At 36.5% G+C, this 27,899-nt stretch overlaps 1 protein-coding gene and 1 long non-coding RNA gene across 7 annotated transcripts in view; both read right to left on the bottom strand.

The window, feature by feature from the left end:
* The window catches only part of PHF14 (PHD finger protein 14), a 200,860-nt gene extending 181,993 nt beyond the window's left edge, over positions 1-18,867 (bottom strand). For 4 of the 6 annotated variants that reach the window (XR_005199610.1, XM_037737312.1, XM_037737315.1 and 1 more), the window contains exons 1-4: positions 18,378-18,867; positions 17,761-17,871; positions 9,641-10,440; positions 1,605-1,749 (exon numbers count right to left, since the gene is read on the bottom strand). Coding sequence is in view for 4 of the 6 variants with exons in the window: in XM_037737312.1 (XP_037593240.1) it covers positions 1,605-1,749; positions 9,641-10,440; positions 17,761-17,871; position 18,378 (1,057 nt within the window). In the remaining 2 variants the exon portion in view is untranslated. The remainder of the gene's footprint in view (positions 1-1,604; positions 1,750-9,640; positions 10,441-17,760; positions 17,872-18,377) is intronic. The other 2 variants (XR_005199611.1, XM_037737313.1) reach the window with 1 other exon arrangement.
* Positions 18,868-21,457: 2,590 nt separating this feature from the next.
* On the bottom strand, positions 21,458-27,899 carry LOC119470672. Its single transcript, XR_005199612.1, has 4 exons — positions 27,889-27,899; positions 25,628-25,695; positions 24,051-24,212; positions 21,458-22,505 (listed from the first exon to the last, which is right to left on the bottom strand). It is a non-coding gene; the product is annotated as an uncharacterized LOC119470672 (long non-coding RNA).

Raw genomic sequence — 27,899 nt, 5'->3', positions numbered from 1 at the left:
GATCTCGGCTCACTACAACCTCCACCTACCAGGTTCAAGTGATTCTCCTGCCTTAGTCTCCTTGGTACCTGGGATTACAGGCATGACCCACCACACCCAGCTAATTTTTGTATTTTCAGTAGAGATGGGTTTTCGCCATGTTGGCCAGACTGGTCTTGAACTCCTGATGTCAGGTGATCCGCGTGCCTTGGCCTCCCAAAGTGCTGGGATTACAGGCATGAGCTACCATGCCCAGTTCCTTGTTCTTAAGAAATACATGCTGTCAACCAGACACAGTCAATCACGCCTGTAATCCCAGCAATTTGGGAGACTGAGTTGGATGGATCACTTGAGACTGGGAATTCGAGACCAGCCTGGCCAACATGGCAAAACCCCATCTCTACTAAAATTACATAAACTAGCTGGGCTTCGTGGCGGGCACCCGTAATCCCAGCTACTCGGGAAGCTGAAGCAGGAGAATCACTTGAGCCTGGGAAGCAGAGGTGGCAGTGACGTGAGAATGTGTGGCTACATTCCAGCCTGAGCAACAGAGCAAGACTCTGTCTCAAAAAGAAAAAAAGTATACCTATGAAAGAAGAAGCTATAAAAAAAATTGATAGAAGTTTTTAAAGAATATTTTCTATCAGACTAAAACAGTCAAATTTTTCCTACTTCTGAATTTTATTTAAAAACTAGAAATAATTTTTAAAAATTAAAAATTTTTTTTAAAACTGGAAATAAGGCCTGGCACACTGACTCATGCCCGTAATCTCAGCACTTTGTGAGGCAGAGGCAGGCAGATTGCTTGAGCCCAAAAGTTCAAGAACCACCTGGGCAACATAGCAACACCCTGTCTCTACACAAAAAAAAAAAAAAAAAAATCAAAAATTAAAAAAAGAAAAAGAACTAAATAGGCAGCCATATCACTTGAAGTCAGGAGTTTGAGACTGGCCTGGCCAACATGGTAAAATCTCGTCTCTACTGAAAACACAAAAATTGTCCAGGTGTGGTGGTATGTCTATAATCCCAGCACTTTGGGAGGCCGAGGTCAGTGGATCATGGGGTCAGGAGTTTGAGACCAGCCCAACCAACATGGTAAAGTCCCATCTCTACTAAAAATACAAAAATTAGCTAGGCATGGTGGCGCGCACTGGTGCTAGTGTGGTGGCTAAGACAGGAAAATAACTTGTACCTGGGAGGTGGAGGTTGCAGTGAGCCAAGATCACGTCACTGCACTCTAGCCTGGGCAACAGAGTATGACTGCATCTCAAAAAAAAATAAATCAATCAATCAAAATAAAAAAGAACACAAAAATTAGTCAGGTGTGGTGGAGGGCACCTGTAGTCCCAGCTACTTGGGAGGTTGAGGAAGCAGAATCGCTTGAACCTAGAAGGTGGAGGTTGTAATGAACTAAGATTGTGCCATCGCACTCCTGCCTGGGCAACAGAGCGAGACTCCATCTCAAAAAAAAAAGCAAAAGATAACCTAAAAATGGCACCCATACTTTCATAATTTAGTATTATTTCAACTGAAACACCATAAAATATTGTAGAAAAACCTTAGTACAAATGTAAAAGAGCCACAATCAGCCATTTCCAAAAAGAGAGAAAACAAAGCAACATTACCTTCATGGACTGTAATGCCACAATTGTCACACTGAATTATTTCATCAGCATCCTCACTATTATCTCCCAGACAAACACAGCAAATCAGAATATGGTCCATTTTTTGAGAACTCCAGTTTTGACTCTTCTCAAGAATCAGCGAGTCCTAATATTAAAATATTAACATATATCAGAAAATCACTTTTAAAGTAAAAAAAAATTAATCACTAAAATTCTCTTTATTTCTTAAACATTATTTTATGCACTTCCAAATTTATGCCTTTTCCATTCTTTTACTAACTTCAAAGTACATTTTTATTAAGAAATACATATTTGACCTCTTTGTCAAAGAACGCTGTAAGCACCCTCTTATTTAATTTTTCACTTCTCTGCAAGTTCCGTACTGTCTATCCTCCAGGATATGAAAAAGCAGGCATGCAACTAACAACTCTTCATCTGCTTTGCCATTGTGCTTTTCCCCTTAAACTAGGAGAAGGGAAAAATGAATCCACAAGTAATCAAAGTAATCATTGATCCTATACACGTGTTTTAAAACTATAGGACATGGTTCTTACACTTTAGAAACTTAACAATCCTACCTAGAGGAGACAAGACACACATACAAAATAGGAAGAAATCAATTCAAAATAACGTATAAGCAAGTGTGTATGTGATGGCAGGCTTAAGTACTCTACCCTCCTTTAAATTCTGGGGAATTCAGAAATTACAGGGTTATCAAACTACTGTAAGATCCATGAGAGCCTGCCTAAGTATATGAATATACACAGACACAGAAAATAATCTGAAAAAGGATCCAGATTGACTAGCTGTTAGAAGGGTCAGGGTGCTCTATTAATTAGGTTTCTATCAAGAAATATGTAGTGTAAACTGGTAATATAGACATTAGCTAGTGATACTATAAAAAGAGAGGATGGGCACAGTGGCTCACACTGGTAATCCCAAATACTGTGGGAGGCTGAGGCAGGAGGATCACATGAGGCCAGGAATTTGAGACCAACCTCGGCAACACAGTGAGATCCTGTCTCTACAAAATGTTTCAAAATTAGCTGGGCATGGTGATGCATGCCTTTAGTCCCAAATCCTCAGGAGGCTGAGGTGGGAGGATCACCTGAGCCTAGGAATTCAATGATGCAGCGAGCTATTATCGTGCCACTGCACTCCAGCCTGAGGCACACAGCAAGACCCTGTCTCAAAAAGAAACAAACAAACAAAAAGATATATTAATAAACAAACATTTAAAGATAAAATTTCAGAAGAAGAGGGTCTGCTTGTTTTAATTTAAAGCTGCATTATGGATTTTAACTTTAAATAAGTTAACCAGAAAATGATCCTTACATATTTAATAGATTATGTTTAACATTACATATAATAAAAGATGGCACTTAGGTCCATACATTTTTATTTATGAACCTAACAATATTCAGAAATAAATTTAGTAAATTAGTTTCATACCATACACTCATTAAATATATTTTGTTTCACAATATATTTCATATATTTTATTATTTTTGTATTCTTTTAAACTCAATCAATATCCAAAAATAACATTTGGAGACATCATTTCAATAGCAATTTGCGACACTTGAACACACTTGAAGGTCACAATTAATAATTCCTTCAATATATTTTGTGTACAACATCTAAAATTGCAGTGGATTTGTGAAGCAAATCAGAAAAGAATGCAAAAGTCAACTAGAATATAGTATCATTTCTCTTAAGAATTCTAGTATTTTCGAAGTTCTGTATTTTGCGTCTCTTTGTTATAAAACCAAACAACATAGCTTTGGGGCTAACAAATGGCTGGCAAATAAAACTGAAAACATCCTAAAGAAAAGTAATCTGGTTTTACAGTACCAGAGTAAGCAAACAAAAATCTGTCCAGATTTTCATACTACTAGCCATGTTTCAAAGTTTACTTAAAATCAAACATTCTTAAGTTTCTTTCTCACCTCTTGCTTATTTGCTACTAAACCTCGAAGCTGTAACTTCTTTATCTGCAAAATGGCAATAAAAATAGTATCTATCTAATGAGTTTATAAGAATTAACAATATATGGCAAGAATGTTCCTGGCACAAACAAGACACTCAATAAACGTTCATTCCCTTTCCTTTCCTCTGTACCTCTTATTAAGGTGGTTCAAAAAAAGGAACATGAACTGATAATTCCTTGGATCCCCAAAAGAAAAGTTGTGAGCCTCAATGAGCACTGCTACTTTAAATATCACCCCCATGCTAAGTCCAAAAGAGACTTTCCTTAGAATATCACGTCTAGGTTAAAAAAAAAAAAAAAAAAAAATTACAGACCAGAAAATGACCTAGCAAACAATCTGAGTTTGAAAATTAGGATGCTACATGTCTTTGTGGTCTGTGCAATAATCTCTCCAGTGGAATTATAACTAATCAGCCCTGGAAAAAATGTTTACCCATATGGGAAACAAGTAAATTTCTAAGGGTCAGAAAAAGTTGTATCAAGATGCAAATTCCTCTATTCTCCTATTTTTCCATTTGGGTCAGAAATACCAGAAACGACTAATTATATCTCTATGGCAACTGCTCTCCACATCTATTATCATTTAGAGGTAGAGAAAACAATATTAACTAATGTTTCTGGCCCTCTGATCCTCATGACTTGAGACTCTTAATAGAAATGTAAGGCAAAGAGGGAAATAGGGGAAATTAGTTACAATATTTCCCTATCCAAACTGCTGGCAGACAATGTTTCAATGGGAAAATCTAATGCACCCTCCTTAAAAAAAATGATCTCACTTTTCTTTAACAGATCAAATATAGGTTTAAGCACACTTATGATCATATCAATACAAAACTGATTTATTATTAACTGTTGTTAGTATATTTCTGAAGACATATATAATCTTTCAAGGTTTTAGAGAAAGTAGTTAAGCTGAAGTTTTTAACATAAAATTTCTAAAATACGGTTTTATGTAAAAATAGAAATCAGAAAAATAGGTTTTGAATGGTTAAAAAAAAAAAAGTACCATCTAGAAAATAACTTTAATGGGATAATTTAATGTAATCAATGAAATTGTAAGAATAAATGATACTATATGAATAAACCAATCATTACTTCAATTATTTCATTCTTTCCATCAGGATTTAAAACTTACCCTAAAAATGATAATACTGATCGATGTTCTCCACAGGCTTTAAAATATGCTTACTGATCATTTATATATATATATTCCATGTATGATTATAAATGGTATATACGATAGGCTAAATTTTATCTAAACCCCGTGTTTAATACAAGAAAATTTCAGCATGCTTCCTGTAAAATCAAAAGAATCGCCGGGCGCGGTGGCTCACGCCTGTAATCCCAGCACTTTGGGAGGCCGAGGCAGGTGGATCACGAGGTCAAGAGATCGAGACCATCCTGGTCAACATGGTGAAACCCTGTCTCTACTAAAAATACAAAAAATTAGCTGGGCATGGTGGTGCGTGCTTGTAATCCCAGCTACTCAGGAGGCTGAGGCAGGAGAATTGCCTGAACCCAGGAGGCAGATGTTGCGGTGAGCCGAGATCGCGCCATTGCACTCCAGCCTGGGTAACAAGAGCGAAACTCCGTCTCAAAAAAAAAAAAATCAAAAGAATCCTACTGCCCTAAAGAAAAAATTATACCAAAAAGCTTGACCAATTATGCTTCCTCTAAGTTTTGAGAAAAGGTTATTTCTTGTGAATCTCAATATTTACACAATGTTACAGAACTGACTTTTTTTTAGGACTCAGAGCATTTTTTTTCATTTTGCAATGTATAAAAAGGCAACTGATTAAGAAGTCCAAAGTCCCAAATTGATGTGGATATTTATAAATTTTGGTAAAATTTGTGCATTTTAATTCACAAAAATCAGGTGAATTTCTTAATGGTAATGACATCTAGTACTCTTAATGGAATCTTTAATGGAAAAAAAATTCTACTCAGCAAAGAACATAAAGCGACATTTATAAGACAGTAATCCAAAATCCAAACTGTCTCTAATATTAAATATTTTCTGTGAGAAAAAAGCTCTTTTACAAATCAAAATGCCACTTCTATTGACATAATTTTCCGTCATGTATTAATTCTCATCCAAAAGTTTAGTTTCAAAATCTTGAAAATGGGAACCATTTCTGAAAATACTACACTGCCTTCCCCAAAAAACATACCTCAGAAAACTAAAGGGCAAGATAATGTTAAGCAATCTCAAAGCTGCAAGATTAATGGCTGAAAATGACATATAACCATATTTCAAGGGGATTCTTCAGACTGTACTAAATTCAAAAAATACCATAAGGCCATTGACAAAAACAGGAGGCCATTTGCAGAAAATGAAGTTTATCTAATGCCCAGTTCTAGAGCAGCAGTTCTGAAGATGTGGTCCAGTGAACTCTCTTTCAGCAGGTATACAAGGTAAAGGCTACTTTCATAATGATACTAAGACATCGTCTTTTTCACTCTTTGTCTTATGGGAGTAACGTGAAATTTTCCAGACACTACATGAAATGGGATTTGACAACCTGTGTGCTTCCTCAGTTTTAATTTAAAATGGTAAATATCAACAGATAATATCTACATAAATGTTAATGGTTGCCCTCAATAGTTTTTAAAACTGTAAAGGGGCTATGTGTGGTGGCTCATACCTGTAATCCCAACATTTTGGAAGGCTGAAGCAGGATGGCCTGTGGTCAAGAATTTGACACCAGCCTTGGCAACACAGTGAGACCCTGTCTCTACATAAATAAATAAATAAATAAATAAATAAATAAATGCATTAGCCAGATGTGATCGTACACCTGTAGTCCCAGCTACTTCAAAGGCTGAGGTGAGAGAATTGCTTGAGCCTGGGAGGTCAAAGTTGCAGTTAGCCATGATCACGCCACTGCACAACAGTCTGGGCAAAAAAGCAAGACTCTGTTTCAAAAAAGAAATTTTTTTTTTAATTTTAAAATGAGGTCAGGTGTGGTAGCTCTTTCCTGTAATCCCAGCACTTTGGGAGGCCAAGGCAGGTGAATCGCTTGAGGTCAGGAGTTGGAGAACAGCCTGGCCAACATGGTGAAACCCCATCTCTACTAAAAATTCAAAAATTAGCTGAGCATTCTGGAATGCACCTGTAGTCCCAGCTACTCGGGAGACTGAGGCAGGAGAACTACTTGAACCCAGGTGGTGGAGGTTGCAGTGAGCCGGGATCATACTACTGTACTCCAGCCTGAGCAACGGAGTGAGACAGTCTCAAAAAAAAAAAAAAACAACAACAACAATTTGAGGATCACTGAATCACTGCTCTAGAGTATTTCAGGGTCTGCAGCATAGGTATGCTAAAGCCATTAAGAGCAATAATTATAAGACGGCCCTGCTAAAATAAGTATCTTCAAAGTAAACTTCAAAATTATGAAAGTTTCAGGTCATTTTGCTACAAATGAACTTAACATAGCAGCCAAGAAAAATGAAACTAAATATGGTGTAATTATATATATATATATAATGTGTAATATATAATTATTTCTATTAGGTACTTCTAAAACTACATTTTCAGCTAACTCTACAAACAAAGTAGTTTCTGAAAACAAAGTAAAAGAAGGGAAAAATCCAACTTCAAATATATACTTAACTATGTACAGATACAGAAATTATAACTAGCTAAAATAACCAGGAAGATTAAGACCCAAACACTGGCCACAGGCAACAAGGACTAGCTTTAATCATCTTTTTACAAAATCAAGATCATACAAATAAGAAATCTAAATATATAACTAATAATCACAGTTTAATTGAAATGTAATTATCTAATTTGAGGAACATAATTTAAATAACTAAAATCATCAAAAAATTACTGTAGAGCTTAAATAATAGAGTTGTGGGGAAAATGACTCAAGCTTTTACATAGAAAGTTAAGAGAAAAATTAACTTTTTATGATCTCTTCTACATGTGCACTTTTAAGTGCTTTGGAATCTCATTTCTGGAATGTGTTTGTGTTTGGCACTACTAACCTAAACATAAAAGGTCCCATTATTGTCAGGCGTGGTAGTGCACACCTGTAATCCCAGCACTTTGGGACGCTGAGGCGGGTAGATCACGAGGTCAGGAGTTCAAGACCAGCCTGGCCAACATGGTGAAATCCCACCTCTACTAAAAATACAATATTTAGCTGAGCATGGTGGCACGTGCCTGTAATCCCAGCTACTGGGGAGGCTGAGGCAAGAGAATTGCTTGAACCAGTGCTTGGGAGGCAAAAGTTGCCGTCAGCCAAGATCAGAAACCACTGCACTCCCAGCCTGGGCTACAGAGCAAGACTTAATCTTAAAAAAAAAAAAAAAAAAAAGGTCCCATTATTTACTCAAGTGTCTTCTAATGAGAAAAAAAACTGAACAACATGTAGACTTTCAATACATCATAAACATTAGTCTACAACCTCTTAAGCAGTACTAATGAAGTACAGGTTTAATAAACAAATACTGTACGCATTTTACATGGCAAATTTCTAAACATATGCAGATGTCCCCCACACTTTGGCATAAATCTAATCCACACTTCCTCCATCACTACCTAGACTACTTCTAAGAGTATCAACCTAATAAAAATGAAGAAGTGAAGTTGTCAAAAGTAAACTTATTCATTAGATATAGAGTATTAAGTGCTATAAAATAAACTGAATGCATGCCTAAATTAAATCCAAACAATTAGATTTTTCCATGCCTGTTTCTTTAAGACAGCATTGACAATATGGGAACTGCCTGTGCTATATCATTAAAAATATTATACTATTTCCCAAATGACAACTTTCCTTTAAAGATAAGAATTAGAATGGCACTGAAGGCAGGCAACATTTTTCATATAAAATATTGGTTTCAGAAGTTAAGCAATGCTTATAATCCAAATATAAACTGCTGTCTCATCTCCAATGATAACCTCACAGCCTGCTATAGATTATTTTGGTAAGAAAATTGCCATATTTTTAAGCAAAACAATTCAAATAGATAATCACTGCTATATAAAATTTGTAGGCAGAAAAATGTGAAAGAACAAATAAAGCATAAGAGAAAAAAATTTATATCAGTTTAACTTACTTCAATGATACAGAAAAAAAAACAAGTGGTAAAGAAAGAAATTTTGGTGACTATAAACACATTAACAGAAATGACAGAACTAATAATTACAGTTCTACATGTGATGTAACAGATACATCTACATGTAAGACAACAACTCAATCTTTCTTTTGAAGAAAAACATATACAAAAACACATAGACAAAGAGACACAAATGTGTTTGACTGAAGAGTCTTGAAAGATGCATCTCTGAGATCAATGGATATACCTAACTTTCAGTAGCAGAACTTCAAGTAGAAACACTGAGTCATTACTGTAGTTTTGTTACAAAAATGTCTGTTTTATGATGGAAATGTTTGGGTTTTTTTTTTTTTTTTTTCCATTTCTTTGTAGAGAGAACTTAATTACTAAACATATGTAAAAATAGTTCATACTTATGTGTATGTCCCATACACATAAAGCAAAGATTTAGTGAGTAAAGATGATGAGTGCTACAACTGGTAAAGGAATTAATCTTTAAAATGAATCTCTACAAGTTTGAGAAAATCATCAGGCTGTTTGTTGCCCTGCTCTAAGGTATTCTAAAGGCCTACATTTTAATGTGGATATGGACCTAACCAAGTTGAAAGAAAGGTGACCTTTGTTTTCATAATCCACTCAGCACCATTCAGCAGTCCTGTGAACAAAGGAGTAAAGGGATAAAAAGGAGAATGGAAAACTTTGTCATTTCCCAAGTCTAAGGATATAAAAATATTTCTCTAAATATTTCTCCTTGAGGACAAAGATTGTGAACTCCTTGAGAACGGTGACAAATAGTAGATGTTTAATAAAAGTCTGTTGACCAAATGAAAAAATGTTACAGTTAGGGTGCTCATTCACTCCCACAGCCGTCTATAAATAGGAGTTCAAGGCAGCCACTTAATACAATGTGTAGAGTGATTTAGAGAAGAATTCCCTTTTCCCCAGACAGACAGATATAAAAATTGGGTTGATCTACCTCATTACTCTTGCTTTGAGATAAGGTCAGGCTATCATTGGTCAGTTCCTCATCATCAGCACTGTTTCTGCTAAGAACTTTACTCTTCTTCTTCTTGCAACCCCCTTCACTGGCAGGGCTACTATGATCTTCATCATTGCCTTCATCATTCTCATCTTCATCACTCCCACTTCCCTCATCTTCATCATCCTCATTGTCTCCATCACTTCCCTCTTTCTGAGATGCAGATCTCCCTTTTCTCTTCACTACAGTAGGTCGCCAATCATTGTCATCCTCACTGTCATAGTCATCCATGTCATTCAGTTCTTCCATGGACACAAAATCCAGAAGCGGTCGGTTTCGTCGAAGGTTCCATTTTTTTGGCTCGCTGACTTGTTCCTCTGTAGCAGCTGTTGTAGTAGGAACAGAAGGGGATGTGTTAACAGCAGGAGGACTTGTGGCTAGTGTGGTGGCAGCAGCAGAAGCAGCCACATTCTCAGATACTGTTGCTTTTTCTTTTTCCTTCTCTCTTTCCTTCTCTTTCTCCTTCTCTTTCTCCTTTTCCTTTTCTTTTTCCTTCTCTTTCTCCTTTTTCTTTCTAGGTCTTTCTCCATTTTCTTCTTCTTCCTTCTTTTCCATTTTAATTAATTGTTTTTCTGATGATAGTACTTCTTCCTCTGCAGAATTTTTAAGTTGTTCTTCTTTTACTTTAATATCTTCATTCAGTTCTTCTTCTAAAATATTTTCTTCAGAATCACTACAGGAACCTTCTCCACTGTCCTTTGAAGCATCTTCACTTCCATTACCACTCCCTTCAGAATCTGTTGAAAATATGAGAAAAAAAAAACCACACATATGTATATACATACACACACACACACACAACGCTGACACAAATGAAACCACCAAAATTTGTGAATAACTTGTAAAACAATATAAACAAATTTAAGTCAAAGAATGGTAGACATTCCCAACCTGATCAAATAATAAATCAATGAAGTTGATACAATGGTTTTAGTTCAGTATAGCATTAATGAAGATGAATATATATAACCCTAAATTAAAATATACTTTAAAAAGAGAAGCACTATTTTGTGTCATATGGCAATGTTTGGTACTGAAGAGGCAATTATTTTTTAATGTAAACGTGCTTCTTTTAAGATTGGGCACTTGATTTTAACTTTACTGATATAATACAGACAAAATTCTTCCTCCCTTAAACATCTTTTATAAACTATATGGACTTATAAGTATTAAATCGCAACCAAAACAAGATAAATCTCACCCATAAAACTGCTTCATTTATTTTATTTTACCCAGCAAAATGAGCATAGCTATTTATGAGAGTCAACTTATACCAGATCCTTTATATAACAAACAGATTTTAGGAATACCAAGAACACAGGTCAAAAGAGAAAATAGACAATAGCAAGGGCACAGAAAAGGGAAGTTGCAAGAGAAATTTTCAATTTTCCTGTTTATTAGAATACTCTTCCTATCAATAAGGGTCACTACACTTTCAAAAATTCTAGACAGTAACTACTATAGGCTCTAGAATGGAAGAAATTGATGAATAAAGCAATCCATCCTGAAAATGAGCAGTCACAGAGGTTACTGAAAAGTTAGGCTGAGGACATTAAAGAGCTCACACAGGACTATAAGTTTTCTAGCAAGTTTCTTCCATTTCTATCTAAGGCAGCCCAGTCCCTCTCAACCTAACACTACTCCATAACCTTCTAATCATTCTCTTTGTACCCAATCAAATAAGTAACAATCTTAAATATTTGAAGAGAGGAATAAATGGGAGGAGGGAAAGAGGACAGGGAGCAGGAGGAGGTGGAGAAGAAATGAGTCAAGTCTTAGCCAATGCCAATAGTTAAATCCACATGATGATGAATTTTTTTGTACTTATAGCCAAGAAAAAGGTAATGATAAAATGGTGGAAAAAGTAAAGTGTTTCCACATAACTTTAATTTCTATTAACTCAACTAGGCTTAACCTCTGTAATTAACTGAGCACTAAAAGTAAGGGACACTGTCTCTAACTAGTATTTGGTATCTAGTGAACCTCACAAGTCATATACGAATGACTGATAACAAAAATATTCTGCAAGTAAAATTACATAAAAAATAAACACTAACATTTAACAGATGCTGACTGACTCTAAGAAATCATTACCAATCTCACAACTGTCATGTAGGTATCCATAGCTTATTTGGGACCGTTCTGAAAAAAACACTCATCCTCAACAACCTTGCACAGGACACAAGAGCAGTATCACACAGGTCAGCAATTCCCTATCTGAAGATTTAAGAGCCAGATGTGTTCCAGAATTCATAATTTCTCATATTTTCAAAGGGTAAAATGCACATGCACCACATGTTATACTAATACCCTGAGTGTCTATGGTATTATCCTACAATCAAACACATTATTTCTGCAAAGAAAAATACAAATATTTACAGAGTGTGAGAAATAAATAATACAAATAAACTCCTAACAGTTTCTGTTAGGTTTTGCCATCAAGTAACTTTGTGTCAACCTTACAAAACACTTAGATTTTTGAGCTTCTTGAATTTCGAGAGTGCAGACCCAATATTACTCACAAACTGACTTCTTTCCAGTCTCCAGAGCATTAAGAAAATTATGATTTTGTAAACCACTCAAGCAATTTAACCCATCCTACGAAGAAAAATCACATCTGGTAAAAATAACAATAATAATAACCTTTAGACATTTTAAAATTATGATTTAATAAATAATAACCAGAGTTGACTAAACACTTCTAAGACACAGAAGGATCTCTTACGCACACTGACTGAAGAAAACTGAAACACCTTAGCTTCTAGAATGGAAGCAATGCCTTAATTAAGAGAGCTAGAAAATCAAGATGAAAGAAAAGGTATTTTTATTCTGGATCAACCTTCTAGAAGGCTTTTTACCAATCAAAACTTGATGATAGACACAAGATTAACTGGGGTAGAAGTATAGGTAGCTGATCAAAATTCAGACCAATCCAGCGTTGCTATTACTTGATAAATTTTACAAAATGTCAGAGATTTTTGTGATTTTGTTTTGATTGTTGCCAATGCCAATTAATTAATTATCTTTTCAAATGAGAGGTAAATTGAGGCTCCTTGATTTGTTTTTGATTTATAATCATGCTGAATAAAAAGCAATTAAAAAAAAATATTTCAGCATTTCATGTTTGTTAACTATTATTAGAAAAATGGACATTTTTCTGCAAACCAAGTCCTAATAGCTTACCTAACCCCTCATTCTCCAACACAGTATATTACTCAGACTCCAACTACAGGGATCAGCAATATATCAAATTTTATCTTTCTCTGATCTCTGAAAAATAACTTCTTCATCTGATTAGTCATTATTTCTTTTTTGTACATATGCACTGGAGGGATGAAGATAAAAACCACATTTAGTTATTATAAACATAGCTGGGTAATAACGAAAATGAGAAAAATCAAGGTTCTTGGCTATTTTTTTCACAAGCGACATACAAAAAAATTCCTATTACTATAAAGTCAAAGAATAACTCTGTGCCATGTTCCAAAATAATAATAATAAAGAAACAAACAAACAAAAAAGAAATAATAGACTGGAGAAAAGAGCCAGATACTTCAAATAAAGCTATCTTAGGCAGAAAGACAGAGTTAATTTCAAGTCTACAATAAACCTTTCTTACATTTGAAAAAGATCTTTAAAATTGAAATCCTACTTCCCATTTGTTTAAATAAAAGAAAACCTTTTATAAACATACAATATTTCAGAATCTCTCCAAGCAATAGCTATTTTAACTAACAGTTAAGAAATTTTTCACAGTTACAGAATTTTTAAAAACTCCTTTGAGTGGTAATGGCCGAAAATAAAATACACTTTAAAATCAGAATTTAAAAAACCAATCTTCAAGAATCCCTTTACAATAAATAAAATAAAATTAACTTAATTAATATAAACCATCAATACCATTATATCCAATATTCTCCCCATGATAACAAACTCAATATAATTTAATTAAGTTTCATGTTAATATACAACATATGCAATATAAATCTGTTCATCAATTTCATCAGTCTAATTTTGTTCATTGATCTGGCACAACAGTATTAGTACTACAAATATACACAATAGACAACAGATCGATCACTATTCCACTGTTTATTAAGAGCTATCTTGAGGCTATGTTTGACCAAAACTGTGTACGTCTTGAAGACAGCCAATCTGTCAACACAACTCATCCTCTACTTCTGAATCTAGTTCCAGCTATGTCATCTTAGGTTTTCATGGGTAAATCTAAGCCAGTGCTTCTCAAATGGGGACATTTTTCCCCTAGAGGACATCTGGCAATGTCTGGAAACAACAGTTGCCAAAAGAGTGGGAGTGGGGGTAGAGGTGAGGCTGAGGCAGGTAGGAAAGATGCTACTGGCCTACAGGACAAGCCTCCACAACAACAAATTATCCAACACAAACTGCCAACAGTGCCACAGTTGAGAAATCCTCAACTGGTACACAAGGCCTCAATTTGACCTTATTCTACTTTTCCAGGCTTATCTCTTCTACTTTAACTCAACCCTGATCCCCAAATATAAAAAACATTTCCAAATCTCAATACTTTTAATTTTTCCTTTACCAAGATTGCTGTTCATCTAAATCAGCAATCAGTTCATAGTTCCTCTTATCTCAATGAAATTGTTCTACATCAATCTAAACTAATCCCATTTCCTATGAAAGACCTGAACTACACAAGTGATCAATCATCCTCTGTATCAATTATTTTATTTAATTATTCTAATTTTATTTTACTGACATGTTATTTTACTTATTTATTCTAGTATTATTACTATTGTTTTGTAAATTAACCATAACATCTAGCAAAGGGCTAAACTACAGACAGTCAATGAACACGTCTTGGTCCATTTATGCAAAGTCGGATTAAGCACAAAATACCACCAAAGTCTCAGGCAGACTCTTCTCATTAAATTATTTCCTGGCAATATGACCTAACTAAACCATTGATTAAGATCTAAAATCAACCCCATTTTATTTCTGGCTAGTGGGGGATAGGGGTAGAGGGCATGGCTAATCATCTGCTTAGTAAAAGTAATACATGTCTGCATCTTTAAAAAGACGTAAACATTCTTTAAAACACTCAATTAATGTAGCAGATAACTATAAATGTAAATAAGTCTCCTATCCTACCCCCAGTCCTATGCCCAAGTCTCAAATGTAAACACTCTAACTAGGTCAAACCACAAAATTGCCAATATTTGACTGTTTGGACCTACAAAACTGGTAATTGCATATGGTTCAACCTAACATTTCTACATATGGTTCTTCTGATGGTTATCACCATAATTCTAATACATATATACCCTATTTTAGGACTTATTCATTTCAAACTTTATTTATTGATTGCTTTCAATCAGAACTGAGAAACTTACTTTTGCATTAAAAATAAAATATAAACTATTTTTGTTTATATTTTATTTCATAATTTTCTAAAGGTAGAGGATCATAATTATTAACTTTGTCAATAATCATATGCCAATCTTATTGGTGGGTCATTCTTTAGCAATGTTGATTTGTTTCCGTTTTACAATAGAGTTAAATTATGTTTATCTTTAAATGTTTTCTGTATTTATTGTTAAAACCAAACAAATACAGAAAGTTTTATAGTCAGAATTTCAGATTTCAAAATGAAGGTAAGATGAAATTAATCCACAGAATCCAGTTAGCCAAAATTAAGGCCAACCAATCTAACCACTTTAATATTAAGTTCTAAGGAAGTCTGTAGTTCATTCAGTAAGTCATTTCTAGAAGTTGTTTTGAAAGAAGATGTGATCAGACAAATGTTTAGTTACCATGTCTCTACTTCCATTTTAATCTCCTATTCATAAGTAGGGCTGGGAATGCACAACTTCAACATGTTTGAAAACCAATGACAGGACTAATGTCTTATCTTCTGTAAGACTCCAACTACATATATACTATCTCAGGCACAGAAAAGATTCAAATGGAAAACAATGGTAATCTAGAGTAAGCCAATATCTCAGCTATGAGGAGATCAATGCACCTAAAACAAGAGTCAAAAATATGATTCAATTTCTGTTGACTACTAATCACTTTAAATAAAATTTTCTTCTAAATTCCCTTTTACAATAAATACCAAGAACTATACATATAAATTTGTGACCTGAGACCACAGGTCGCAAATTGAAGCTCCCCAGGGGCCAGGAAGGTAAATTTTAAGTGCAGCATACTAGACGTTATAAGAGGGAAGAGGAAGTAAATAATTTTAAGATATTTAGGGGATACAGATATATATTAACCTAACAAAACTCATCCTATCATTTTTCACAAATAACAGTTCTCTTCAACTATAATTAGGATTCAACAAGGTCCGTATTTAGCTCGATATCATAAAATATTTTGAGAAAATATGTTTATATCAGATTGTTTTACCACTTGAAAAAGAAGTGATATGTGTGAATACTCCATCTCAAAAAACAAATTGTCCATAAAGTCAATATTGTCACATAAATATGTAACACTTAATATAAGTTTTAGAATTGTTCCCACAATGATATTCAAAGAATTCACAACTTCCGAGATCCAACATGTTCGTCAAAGTTTACAACCAAAACCATAACAAACCAAAACTACACCCTAGCCAAGAATATTCTTATCCGCCAAGGTCTTTACCAAGAGAACTAAGATTTAAATTTTACCTCCTCTCCTTTCCCCTTCCCTTCTTTGGAAATACCAAACATCAGCAAATCAACTAAATGGGAGATAAAGAGCTGAGAAGCAAAGGTTAAAAAAAAAAAAAAAAAAAAAGGTTAATCAAGATAAACTTATCAATTTTAGATTGCTAGGGATGAATTCAATTAGTAACGTAATATCCAAAGTTTCTGTTTAAGATTTAATCAGTCAGCTCTTAGGATCTAAGCTGATAAACAGACTAAATTCTGAAGACAAATCCATTGGATCTGACTTAGTGACCTCAAGCCAGTTCTGTAAACTCAATACCCCTGTTACCTTTAAAATAGTATTTCCTTCACTTAGTTACTGTGAAAATTAAATGAGACTATGCAAACAAAAAGTTATCAGTAAATCACAATGCAAATTCTGTTGCTAATGCTACTAAAAGTGGTAACAGTAATACAACACAATTTAATTCATCCCTTCCTACCATCCCTAGCAGGAAAAGGAGAAGGGAAAACCAGAGGAAGGAGAGATGTGACTAAGTACAGCAGACTCTCTGGAAAGATATTTAAAAACTAATGAAGAGATGAAATTGGAAAGGCTTTTATCACTTTATTTAAATTTTCATGTCACTTTAAATTTTTGAAATAAGTGGAATTACAAATAATTTTTATTAATATCAGTATTTTTCCCCATAAAATACTTAAATAAAAATTCTTATGTTTCTCAGATTCCTTCAACTGAAACTGTATATATTACACGCATCAGGTGCATCAAACAGAAGATACAAAGGAAAACCATATTTTTCTGTTTTCCAATTTAGTACAATGTGATTATAAGACCTTTAAAAAAAGTTTTTAAAATTACTAAATATAGAGAGCAAGGATGCATGACATAAACTTCAGAGATTTCTGAAAAGCCCAATCCACAAGGTCCATCGCCTACTATAAAGTGCAACTCTTACTCTGGTCAATTTTATTCTAGTAAAAGCGCTAATAAACAAAAAAGCAAAATTCCCCTCAGAGAATGCCAAGTGAACTGAAAACAGAAGAACCCTGCTCAAGAACTATTCATGGTCCACACACCTCTCAGGATACTTTTCTACTTCAGGATATCTTTCAGTTTTTTCCTCTGTAACATAAACATATTTTAATGTGTAAAATAGAGAAAATCCTTTTACATCTTTGGAAAAAGTTCTTCCCCTGACTGCTAATTATCTCTGAGGAAAACAGAAGCAATGATAGGTCTAGTGACAGGATCTAAAGGCAAATGGGAAATCAAATGGTCAAAATAAATGAAGTTCATGTGCTTTCACTTAAAATTGGCATTTTAATCAAAACCGATTAAAAAAAGAAATGTCTAAAAACAAACCCAACTCCACAAAGCTGGGAAAGGGGAAGACAGAAGGAAATATTTACCTGAGGCATCTCCAACTTTAAAATCACTGTCATCTGAACTATCATAATCGAGAGCTTCCAGCAGAGAAGCTGCCAAAGGCTTCACCTGCCTCCTCTTGGAGCTGCGATCCACTGTTAAGAGAAAAAAAATTACATTGTCATTCATAATCACACCAAACACAGGGGAGAGCTGTGGTGCTAAGAGAACATAAAGATGACCTCACGCAAGGAATTTTTGCCTAATTATCAGCAAAAGGGGTCAGAAGTGGGGTGCAGAAGTGGGCTGGGGAGGGCTGGACAGCTCCATGGGCAGTTTCAGAGGCAGTTCCAGCCCTGATGATGCCAACGCCAAAAGAGACCAGCTAAAATCGAAGCCGACCCCCTTGGGCATCTTTTCCAGATGTTTCTGCACCCTCCTCTTAATCCTCCACTTACACATTGTAACAATCAATAAAAAAACGCAAAATCCAGGGAATAAAAGAAGAGGGTTCATTCCCGCGGACAGTGTAGAGGGAGCGTCCACCAAGCGTCCACCTTTCCCGCAGGGCTCTCCCACCCCTGCCCTGCTCCCCGCGGCCCTAACTTCTAGAATGGCTGAAATGGATCCCTCTCGCCGCAGAGGCCTCGGACACACTTACTAAGGAATCCGTGAGGTGGTCGTTTGGAGACTTAGGGAGAGGCTGCTGGAGCCCAGGCAGCGCCGAGGTCGGGGACTGGGGCCGCGGAGACAGGTCCGAAAGATGCTATTTAAAACCGGCGCGCCGCCAGCGGGACAAGGGTGCTCCCAAGAGTAGCCCCGCCGTCCCCTAAGCCCCCCGCCCACCCCCAGGCCACGCCAGGCCCTGGTCGCTCGAGCCCCTTCCTAAGGCGCTTCCCGGCCGGAGAAGCTCTCCGGCCCAGGCAGCGCGGCCAATCCCCGGCGGCTCTGGAGAGTTAATTTCTCCCGTTAAAACTAGAAGAAAAAAATTAAAGAAAGAAAAACTTTATTAGCCTGCACCAAGAGCAACAAAAGACCCAGAAATTGCACAGCGCGAGGCCGCCTGCCCCAAACAATAGAGAAAGCAGCGACCCGGATACGGCTCTGAGGAGAAGGAAGTGAAAACAAGAAGCTAAATGCAGCCCTGAGCAGTAGGAGTTGAGCGCGCATGCGCAGGACTCGCTCCCGCGCACCCTTCCGGAGCAGGAGCCGAACAGAGACGAGTGGAAGCTGACTGGGAGCCGAGAGAAGCCGCGTAGTGCCAAGCGGGAGCAGAGATCCCTGCCAAACCTTGTGCAGCTCCGCCCACAAACCCCTAAGGCTCCGCCTTCTCCGCGCCTAATTCTGCTCCTGAATCCAAATCCCTGGGACGCCAGTTTTTGTTCTGATTTGTTTTTTAAGGATTTTCTCGGAGTAAACTTACCACAAAGGGACGTTTGCTACCTTAAGCCACTACCAATAACTAAATGATATTGTCACCGGTATAGAGTCATGATTGAAAGTTGTCGAGGCTCTTGGCGTTTTGAATAAATCGGACAAAACGCCCAGCAAAGTAAAAAAAAGAATGAAACAACAAAAGAACAAAAGCAGGGATTTATTGAAAATGAAGGTATGCTCTGTGTGGGAGCGATATGAGCAGCAGCTCAAGGCCCGAACACAGAATCTGCTTGGGTCCAAATACCCTCTAGAAGCTTCCCATTGGCCACTTCATACTCATCTCGCGTAAATTAAGCGGTAACCCGCAATCAGTCTGATTGTTTGCAGAAAGCAGCCAACCACAGACTGAAGTGAAGTTACGAGGTCACGCTCCTGTGCAAACATTGATGCAAAAAGCATCCAATCAGAGGCTAGGGTGAAGCTACAAAGATATACCTCTATGCAAAGGAAGACTAGCCTGCAATCAGTCTGATTTGTTACAGCAAATTCCTTCCTTTTTCAGGTGGAGGAACTTTTCTTTTTGTTCCTAGTTTGCCTATTGTTTTTATCATGAAAGAGCTTTGAATTTTGTTAAATACTCTGTGTCTTTTGAGATGACTGCGTGATTTTTGTAGTTTATTTTTTCTATATGGTCTATTGTTAACGTTGCTTGATTTTTATTTGTTGAATCAACCTTGCATTTCTGCTATAAATTCTACTTAGTCATGATGTATAAACCTTTTTATAGTTGCTAGATTCAGTTTGCTAGTATTTTGTTGATTTTTGCACTCATATTCATAAAGGAAATTATATTTTATGTCACATAAAGAATGTGTCTTTATTAGTTATGAACTGGCTATAATGACATCTCCAATAATATTCATCTGAACGTCTTTAAGACATGCATGATAAATTACTGTTGGCATTTTTAACTCAGCTTTTTTTTTTTTTTTTTNGTTTCACTCATGTTACCCAGGCTGGAGTGCAATGGCGCGATCTCGGCTCACCGCAACCTCTGCCTCCTGGGTTCAGGCAATTCTCCCGCCTCAGCCTCCTGAGTAGCTGGGATTACAGGCACGAGCCACCATGCCCAGCTGATTTTCTTTTTTGTATATTTAGTAGAGACGGGGTTTTGCCATGTTGATCAGGCTTGTCTTCAACTCCTGACCTCAGGTGATCTGCCCACCTCAGCCTACCTCAGCCTCCCAAAGTGCTGGGATTACAGGTGTCAGCCACCACGCCCTGCCTTAACTCAGAAAATTTTGAGTCTCCTAATGCTCTGCCATCTTCTTACTGGAATATTTGTATTATGTAATCCATCATGTTTCCCTTTTTATTCTAATTATCAGGTATTCAAATTCAAGGTATTTGTGCATGACTACACGAAGAAGAATAATCATATGTTATAATCATAATTACTTCCAAATAACAGCAACCACTAACAGCTTCAATGTAAGATTTTGCCAAATGATACTCACTCTTAATGTCCACAATTCTAACTAAGCAAGCTAAATATGACTGTAAAAGCATCTGCAGGAATTATAAAAAGCAGAAGATTTATATTTAGAAATGGTCTTTCAAACTACTCCAAAAAAAAAAAAGACAGTGAAATAAACAGCTTGTTGTGGACACTTACTATAATGAAAACAAATACATATGTATACAAAAGATAAAAAAACTTAGAGTCTGGAGATCTGAATCTGAGTCTAGGCTTTGCCAATGAATTTGTGTTACCTTAAAAAAGTCAACATTGAGCCTCCAATTCTTCACCCAGAATCTGGAAATAATATTAATAACCCATCTTGAGAAGCAGATAGCATCTGCAGTATCTCCAAAATTACTCTAATAAAAAAAATATTTTAAATCCAAGAAATTAGAGGACGTGCAATGAAAAAATTATAAAAGAGAAAAAGAAAATAACAGTTATAATTAATTCTGAATTATTGTTGATACTGAGATTGTGGAATTTAACACAATTTTATTAAGCAATGATATGCAAACTAGAGGGGTCATAATTATGAATGACTATAACCAAATCCAAGAGGTGGGGGTAAAGAGAAGGAGTGCTTGGGGAAAATAAAATAAGAGAAATGAAGAAAAAGTTGAATTGTCTTATTTTGCTGAGAGAGAAACTGCAGATCCTGATTAATTTTTTAAGAAGCCAAGAAATGGCCAGGCATGGTGGCTCAAGCCTGTAATCCCAGCACTTTGAGAGGCTGAGGCGGGCGGATCACGAGGTCAAGAGATCGAGACCATCCTGGCCAACATGGTGAAACCCCATCTCAACTAAAAAAAAAAAAAAAAAAAAAAAAAAGAAGTCAAGAAAGTAAAATTTAGTTTCCTATAAATCTAAGGATAGTAGTACTAATTTACAACTAATTGAACTAATTTAATTGAACATGTGAATTACCTCACTACCCTCCCCAAAATACGCAGAAATCACAGAAAAAACATACAAATAGAAATGAATCCATAAAACCATAGCATTGCTATAAACCTAAGAGGAATGTCACCAGCAGACTTTTGAGGGCTATAGACGAATTTTGACGGTTCTGAAAGTAGGTCCAAATTGCCAACAAAATTCAACAGACTAAAGAGCTAATAAATTCATCCAGGTGATAAATCATCAAAGAGAAGAATCACTAAAGCGAGTTTTTCCAATAAAGTATCTGCATAACACTTAAGTAAGAGACAATGAGGGTTGTGAGAAGGGCTGACACTTGGACAGTAAGCTGGATAATTCATTAGAAGGAAAAGATCCACATAATAATTCTGTTGTCAGAGGAGCTAAAACAGTGTTTCTCTCTTGAATAAAACTTAGAGTACAGCTCTACTAAGGAGGAAGTCTAACTTTAGAGATTACCAGAATGGGAACTAGGTTTATAGGAAGGAAACTGATAGTAACCCCACTGACTTTCAACTGTCTTAACAGCTGAAATAGGAAGATCCAGCATAGAAAATACTCATAAATCATAGAGAAGAACCTATTCACATGTACCCTCACTATACCACCAACTTCCTCATTAATCCTACAAACATACAACCATCAGAACCAGTATACCTATAATGAAAACTTGCATTGATTCTCTGCCAGGTCAACAGGGCTACTTATTTGGACCAAGTATATCAATTCTGGCCACCAACACCACATATTGTATACTATGAACACAAAAATATATACAGAGACCACCAAAAATCATTAAATATTTAAATAGACTAATAACATTGGAGAAACTAAATTTTTTAAAACTTTAAACAATTACTTAATTCAGATGTATTAGGTCTCCCATGGGCATCTTGATATTTAGAAAATGGAAGGGAGGCAGAGGCCATCTTTGTGTAGCTGTAACAGCAGCAAAATAAGCTCTATCATCTATGAGAATAGAATCCATATTCATTAGCTTCATTCAAAGGTATAAGGACCAGGTGGAAGAGCAGTTGTAGCGAGGGTTTGCAGCGACAGTTACACTAATTTTCTGACCTCTAGATCACAGCTAGAGTTATATGATCTTAAAACTGAAAATGTCCTTGAATCCCTGACTTTCACTCCTGTAGTCTTTCAAATGATTTTGTACATACCAAATTTTTTTCAGCATCAAATATATACAGTGTTTTTTATTTGCTGTACTAATTTAGTCTGATACAGTAGTTGGTATATAAAGATGTTCAAAATATAAAGAAAACTTTAACACTGGGAATTTGATATTTATTATTTGACCCAGTTTGGATTTAAAGGCAATAATGTCTTGATTACCAGTGGAAAATAAGATATTGGTAGTCCAAGACATGCAGTGGTAATAGACTTACTTGAATTATCATATGTCATCACCTGAAATAAGGGGCCTGTGAACATAAGACCTATTAGCAATTGTTTGTTATGACAGAACACTAAAATGGAAATAAGAAATAAATGGGCTGGGGTGGGTGGGCTGAGGTGGCAGTTTTGGCAGCCTTTGAAAAATTAGAGAACAATGATGACAAGCACAGGGTTTGAACTTTATTTAATTTTTAAATTTGATATGGCATCTTGCTACATTCACTAGGCTGGGCTTGAACTCCTGAGCTCAAGTGATCCTTCTGCCTCAGCCTCTCAAAGTGCTGGGGTACAGGTATGAGCCACCACATCCAGCTGGCTTTAACTTCTTGACTCAAAACTTGCTCCAACACACAGAGAGCTTCTGTGATTTCTTATCTTTGTCACTATTGAAGGGCCAGACAACTTTTTGACCCTGTGGCAAAAGGGTGAGGAAGGCTGTCCTGTGCACTGTAGGATATCTCAGTACCTCTGGACTCTATCTGCTAGATGCCACTAACAGCTCTCCCTAACCCAAATTGTGACAACCCAAAATGTGTCTGTACATTGCCAAATATCCCTTGAGGAGTAAAATCACCACCAACAATGGCACCACCACTACTCGCCCCTCTAATGAAAATTACTGCTATACATTAATTTAATCTCATGTCATCATAGGGCTGATATCATTAATATTAATAATTTATCTATCATTAATAATCCAAGACATGCAGTGATAATATTCTTACTTGATTAGTAATTGATAAATCTGAATACACAAGTTGCAGATTTTAGGCAGCTTTATAAGAATTTACGATATTTACTGGTATAGATTGGTACCTTAAGAATTGAAAATGAAGCCTCAATCTCAGAGCCTCATTTTTTCAGTAGAATTAAAACCTTCTGTCTTGATGAAGCTACCTGCCTTGTTGAAGACACTGTCATGAATGGACTCACCTGAGTTCATTACTTTGCAAAGGGATGCTAATTCTCCTCATGTCCATCTCTTTGCATCCCCTTACTACATCCCTATAAATGGAATCAGAGCCCAGTACGTTCCAAGAGGCAAGGACAAATTCTGATCTAGAAGGAGATGATGTTATTATTTATATTAGGAAGAGTTACCTTACATTTGGTGGTAGCGGTTTTATTGCTATTGTTGTTGTGGGGAGGTTCATGTGTAGAAGGGTAGATATGGCTGCTGAGTAGACAAAGCATAAAATTAGGCTGGATATTGTCCAATAGCAGGCGACTTTCATTCTCACCTCTTCCTCTGTATTACAGATCCTGTTAGAATAAAAAGTACACTTCTCAGATTCACTTAAAACTAGGAATATAGATATGATTTAGATTCCACCAATAAGATGGGATTTCAAGGTTTTGATGGTGGCAGGAGGCAGACAGGTTCCCAGGTGGGAAAGGGTGGGCCCCCAGGGAGGCCCAACCTTCAAGCCAGGGATGGCCTGAAGCCTAGGGGCCAGGCTGCCAGTTCCAGGTAGAGTCTACAGCTAGGAGTGAGAACATCCTTGATGTCTTTCAGACAATCAGATGGTGCTTTTTCTGGACCCAACCATAGACCTATCAGCATGCACTTTCTACATTCTGAGCCCATAAAAACCCCAGACTCAGCCAGATCTCAGAACTATCTGCCTGAGGATGGGAGTTACCCGTTGTGGGTCTCCTCTTCACTAAGAGCTGTTCTGTCTCTCCATAAAGCTCTTCTCTGCTTTGCTTACCCTCCAGTTGTCCACATAACCTCATTCTTCCTGGATGTGGGACAAGAATTCGGAACTCACCAAATGGCAGTAACACTTTTCCTGGCTGGCTCACCATGCCATGGATGGTGGGAATGAGAGATCTATAATGTTCCCTCCCAACTGCTTGGGCCTCTGGGATTACTGGCATCTCTGAGTTTTGGAGCACCATTGCATTCTCCATGCCCAGATGCTGGTGCCTACAGCAGAAACCACTTGCAGTACGCCTGGTCCAGCTATAGCCTCACAGAGAGATGGTGCCTGTGCCTGCACCTGGAGCTGCCCGCCCCACATGCAGCAGTTGGTATGCCTGGCTGTGCGCAGTGGCCAGACCCTGCACTCACTCACATACCTCTCACCACTCTGTGCCTGGCTCACCCTCGATGGGCATGGGATCTGAGCCAGTAGCACAAGCTGAGTGCAGTCTGCCAGGCCAAATGGGCAGAGTAAGCCCAGCAGGCATAAGCAAAATTAAAGCAAAGTTGCCTTGCTGCTGGCCATAGAGGTTTCCAGCTGGTGAGGTAATACAAATGGAACCTGTGACATTGAGAGAGTAGAAGGGAAGTAATAGCAAGCTTGCTGCAGTTGTAGATGTGGACAAACAAACTCCAATAGGCCTGAGTTCCAATACAGAGTGACCAGTTAACTTTTTTCAGTGTCTAGATATGAGTGTTGTGGCTGTTAGCTGGTTATGGTATTGGCAGCCACAAAAACAGTAACAGTATCAGCTTCTTGACATCTGGATTTCAAATACAGTTGTGAAGCCTTAGAGCCAAAATTCAGGAAGCAGCTTCCTAACTTCTCCAGGCCTTCTATTGAGTTTATATCTAACTCTATCACTAAATTTTTTTCTGCTCAAAAACAGAGTGATTTTTGTTTCTACTACACTGTACTTTGACTGATACACATTAAAAGACTCCTACATTATCCAGAGGAATTCCTTCTTACCTTGCAGAGCTAACCTGGCAATCCAAAAGTATGGCAGCAATCCTGGGCAACATAGCAATAACCTGTGTCTACCAAAAATAAAAATAAAAAATTAATTAGCTGGGCATGTTGATGCACACCTGAAATCTCAGGAGGCTGAGGTGAGAAGATGACTTGAGCCCAGGAGTTTGATGCTGCAGTGAGCTACAATGGTACCACTTCATTCCAGACTGGATGACAAAATGAGACCCTGTCTCTAGAAAATAAAACAAAACTACAGAAGTAAGCAGTTAGCCAAATAGCTGTCACTATGATTACTTAAAGGCATCATAAATCCTTTGTTATGGAGAATGGCTCATTTTATCTTGCTGTAGTTAATATTTTCAGAGATACCCAAGAGAAAACAATATTGATAAAGTAAGAAAACATTATGCTGACATTTCTGAACTTTAAGAAGTTCCTAAATACTCCCACAAAGAAAAGTCAGGATATTTACAAAGAAATAGGAATCAGAATTCTCAACTGCAACTCTGGATGGCTGGCAACTTCTAAAATCATTTCAATATTTTCTAATAAAGAGTTCATTAATAATTCCTTTTCAAATTAAGTTAAAATACTGACTACATAATTTTCTTCAATATTTAGATAACATGGATTGACTTTGGTATTACGTGAGCAAAAAATTTCCACGTATTTAACAAATGGATATTTAAAAATGTTTTAAGTTAATTAATTTTTATAGATAATATGTACCCATGGTATAAAAATTTTAAATGCATAAAAGAGTACCATGAAAACTAAATTTTCATTTGACCTTTGTGCCCTAGGCAGTAAGTCATCTCTCTAGACATAACAAGATTGGCTTTTTTTTTTAAGGTGCTTGGCTCAGGGCTGAGTTTTTATAACAGCTTTATTGAGATATAATTCACATATCATAAAATTTACCCTTTTGTGGTATACAATTCAGTAGTTTTTCGTATATAAAAAAAGTTGTACAGCCATCACCACTATCTAATTCCAGAACACTTTAATCAACCTCAAAAGAAACCCCATATCCATTAGCAGATACTCCTCATTTCCCCTACATGTAGATCTTGGTAACCACTAATCTATTTTCTGTCTTGAGGAATTTGCCTTTTCTAGACATTTCATATAAATGGAATAAAAAATTTGTAGTCTTAAGTGTCTGGTTTCTTTCACTTAGCATAATGTTTCCATGTCTCATCCATGTTGTAATATAACTTGTTTTTAAATGAACACAATGCTGTGAGATGGCATCAGTATTTGTTCTGCATGGAGAAAAAACAAAAGTGGGAAGTGAGTACTTCAATTTTTGTCACAATAGCTGTTTATTAGACAGCTCTTTTAGACAAGCTGGGGTATTTACTCATGTTTCAATGCATATGAATGGCAGGCTTAGGAGCTATTTTTCACAGGGGCAAGTCCCAAGAAAGCAAAACAGATGGGCAAAGACAGCATCAGTAGAGCAACATCATAAAGCGTACAATATTATATGTTAGACAGACAAATAAGGTTAGTTAGGAACAGGAGGTTTCATGCCATCAACTCAAAAGGTGGTGAAGCTTTCAAACAAACAAAAATGCATAGTAATACCTTCTGCTCTTTTAAATCAATCAGATCTCTAAGTGACAACTCATAAGCAAAGTCATTAACATTGTTCTAAACCTACACAACACAGTTTTTTAAAATTTATTGGAAAATATAACAGAGAAAAAAATGAAAAACAAGTAAGTAAATGTACAGATCAAATAATCATCATCAGCTGAGCACAGTGGCTCAAGCCTGTAATCCCAACACTTTGGGAGGCTGAGATGGGTGGATCACCTGAGGTCAGGAGTTTAAGACCAGCCTGACTAACATGATGAAACCCCATCTCTATTAAAAACACAAAAATTACACAGGTGGAAGGGCATGCACCTGTAATCCCAGCTACTCAGGAGGCTGAGGCAGGAGAATTGCTTGAACCTAGGAAGTAAAGGTTGCAGTGAGCCAAGATGGCACCACTACTCCAGCCTGGGTAATAAGAACAAAACTCCAGGAAAGTAATAATAATAATTTTTTAAAAATGATAATCATGAAGCAAATACCCTTATAAACCCTATCCACACCAACACCAAAGAAGCCTGTCAAACCCCATCTTGCCTACCTAAAGGTAGTCATTATCCTGACTCTAAGCATATTTTCAAATTTGCATCCAATAACATGTCCATTTATTTCTGAGACCTTCCCAGAAGCACATTAACATTTATATTTCTACCAACACATTTTTAGA

Source organism: Cebus imitator, unplaced genomic scaffold, assembly GCF_001604975.1.
Source record: "Cebus imitator isolate Cc_AM_T3 unplaced genomic scaffold, Cebus_imitator-1.0 Scaffold37, whole genome shotgun sequence".
Classification (NCBI taxonomy): Eukaryota; Metazoa; Chordata; class Mammalia; order Primates; family Cebidae; genus Cebus; species Cebus imitator.
This window is presented reverse-complemented; position numbering and strand designations above follow the sequence as displayed.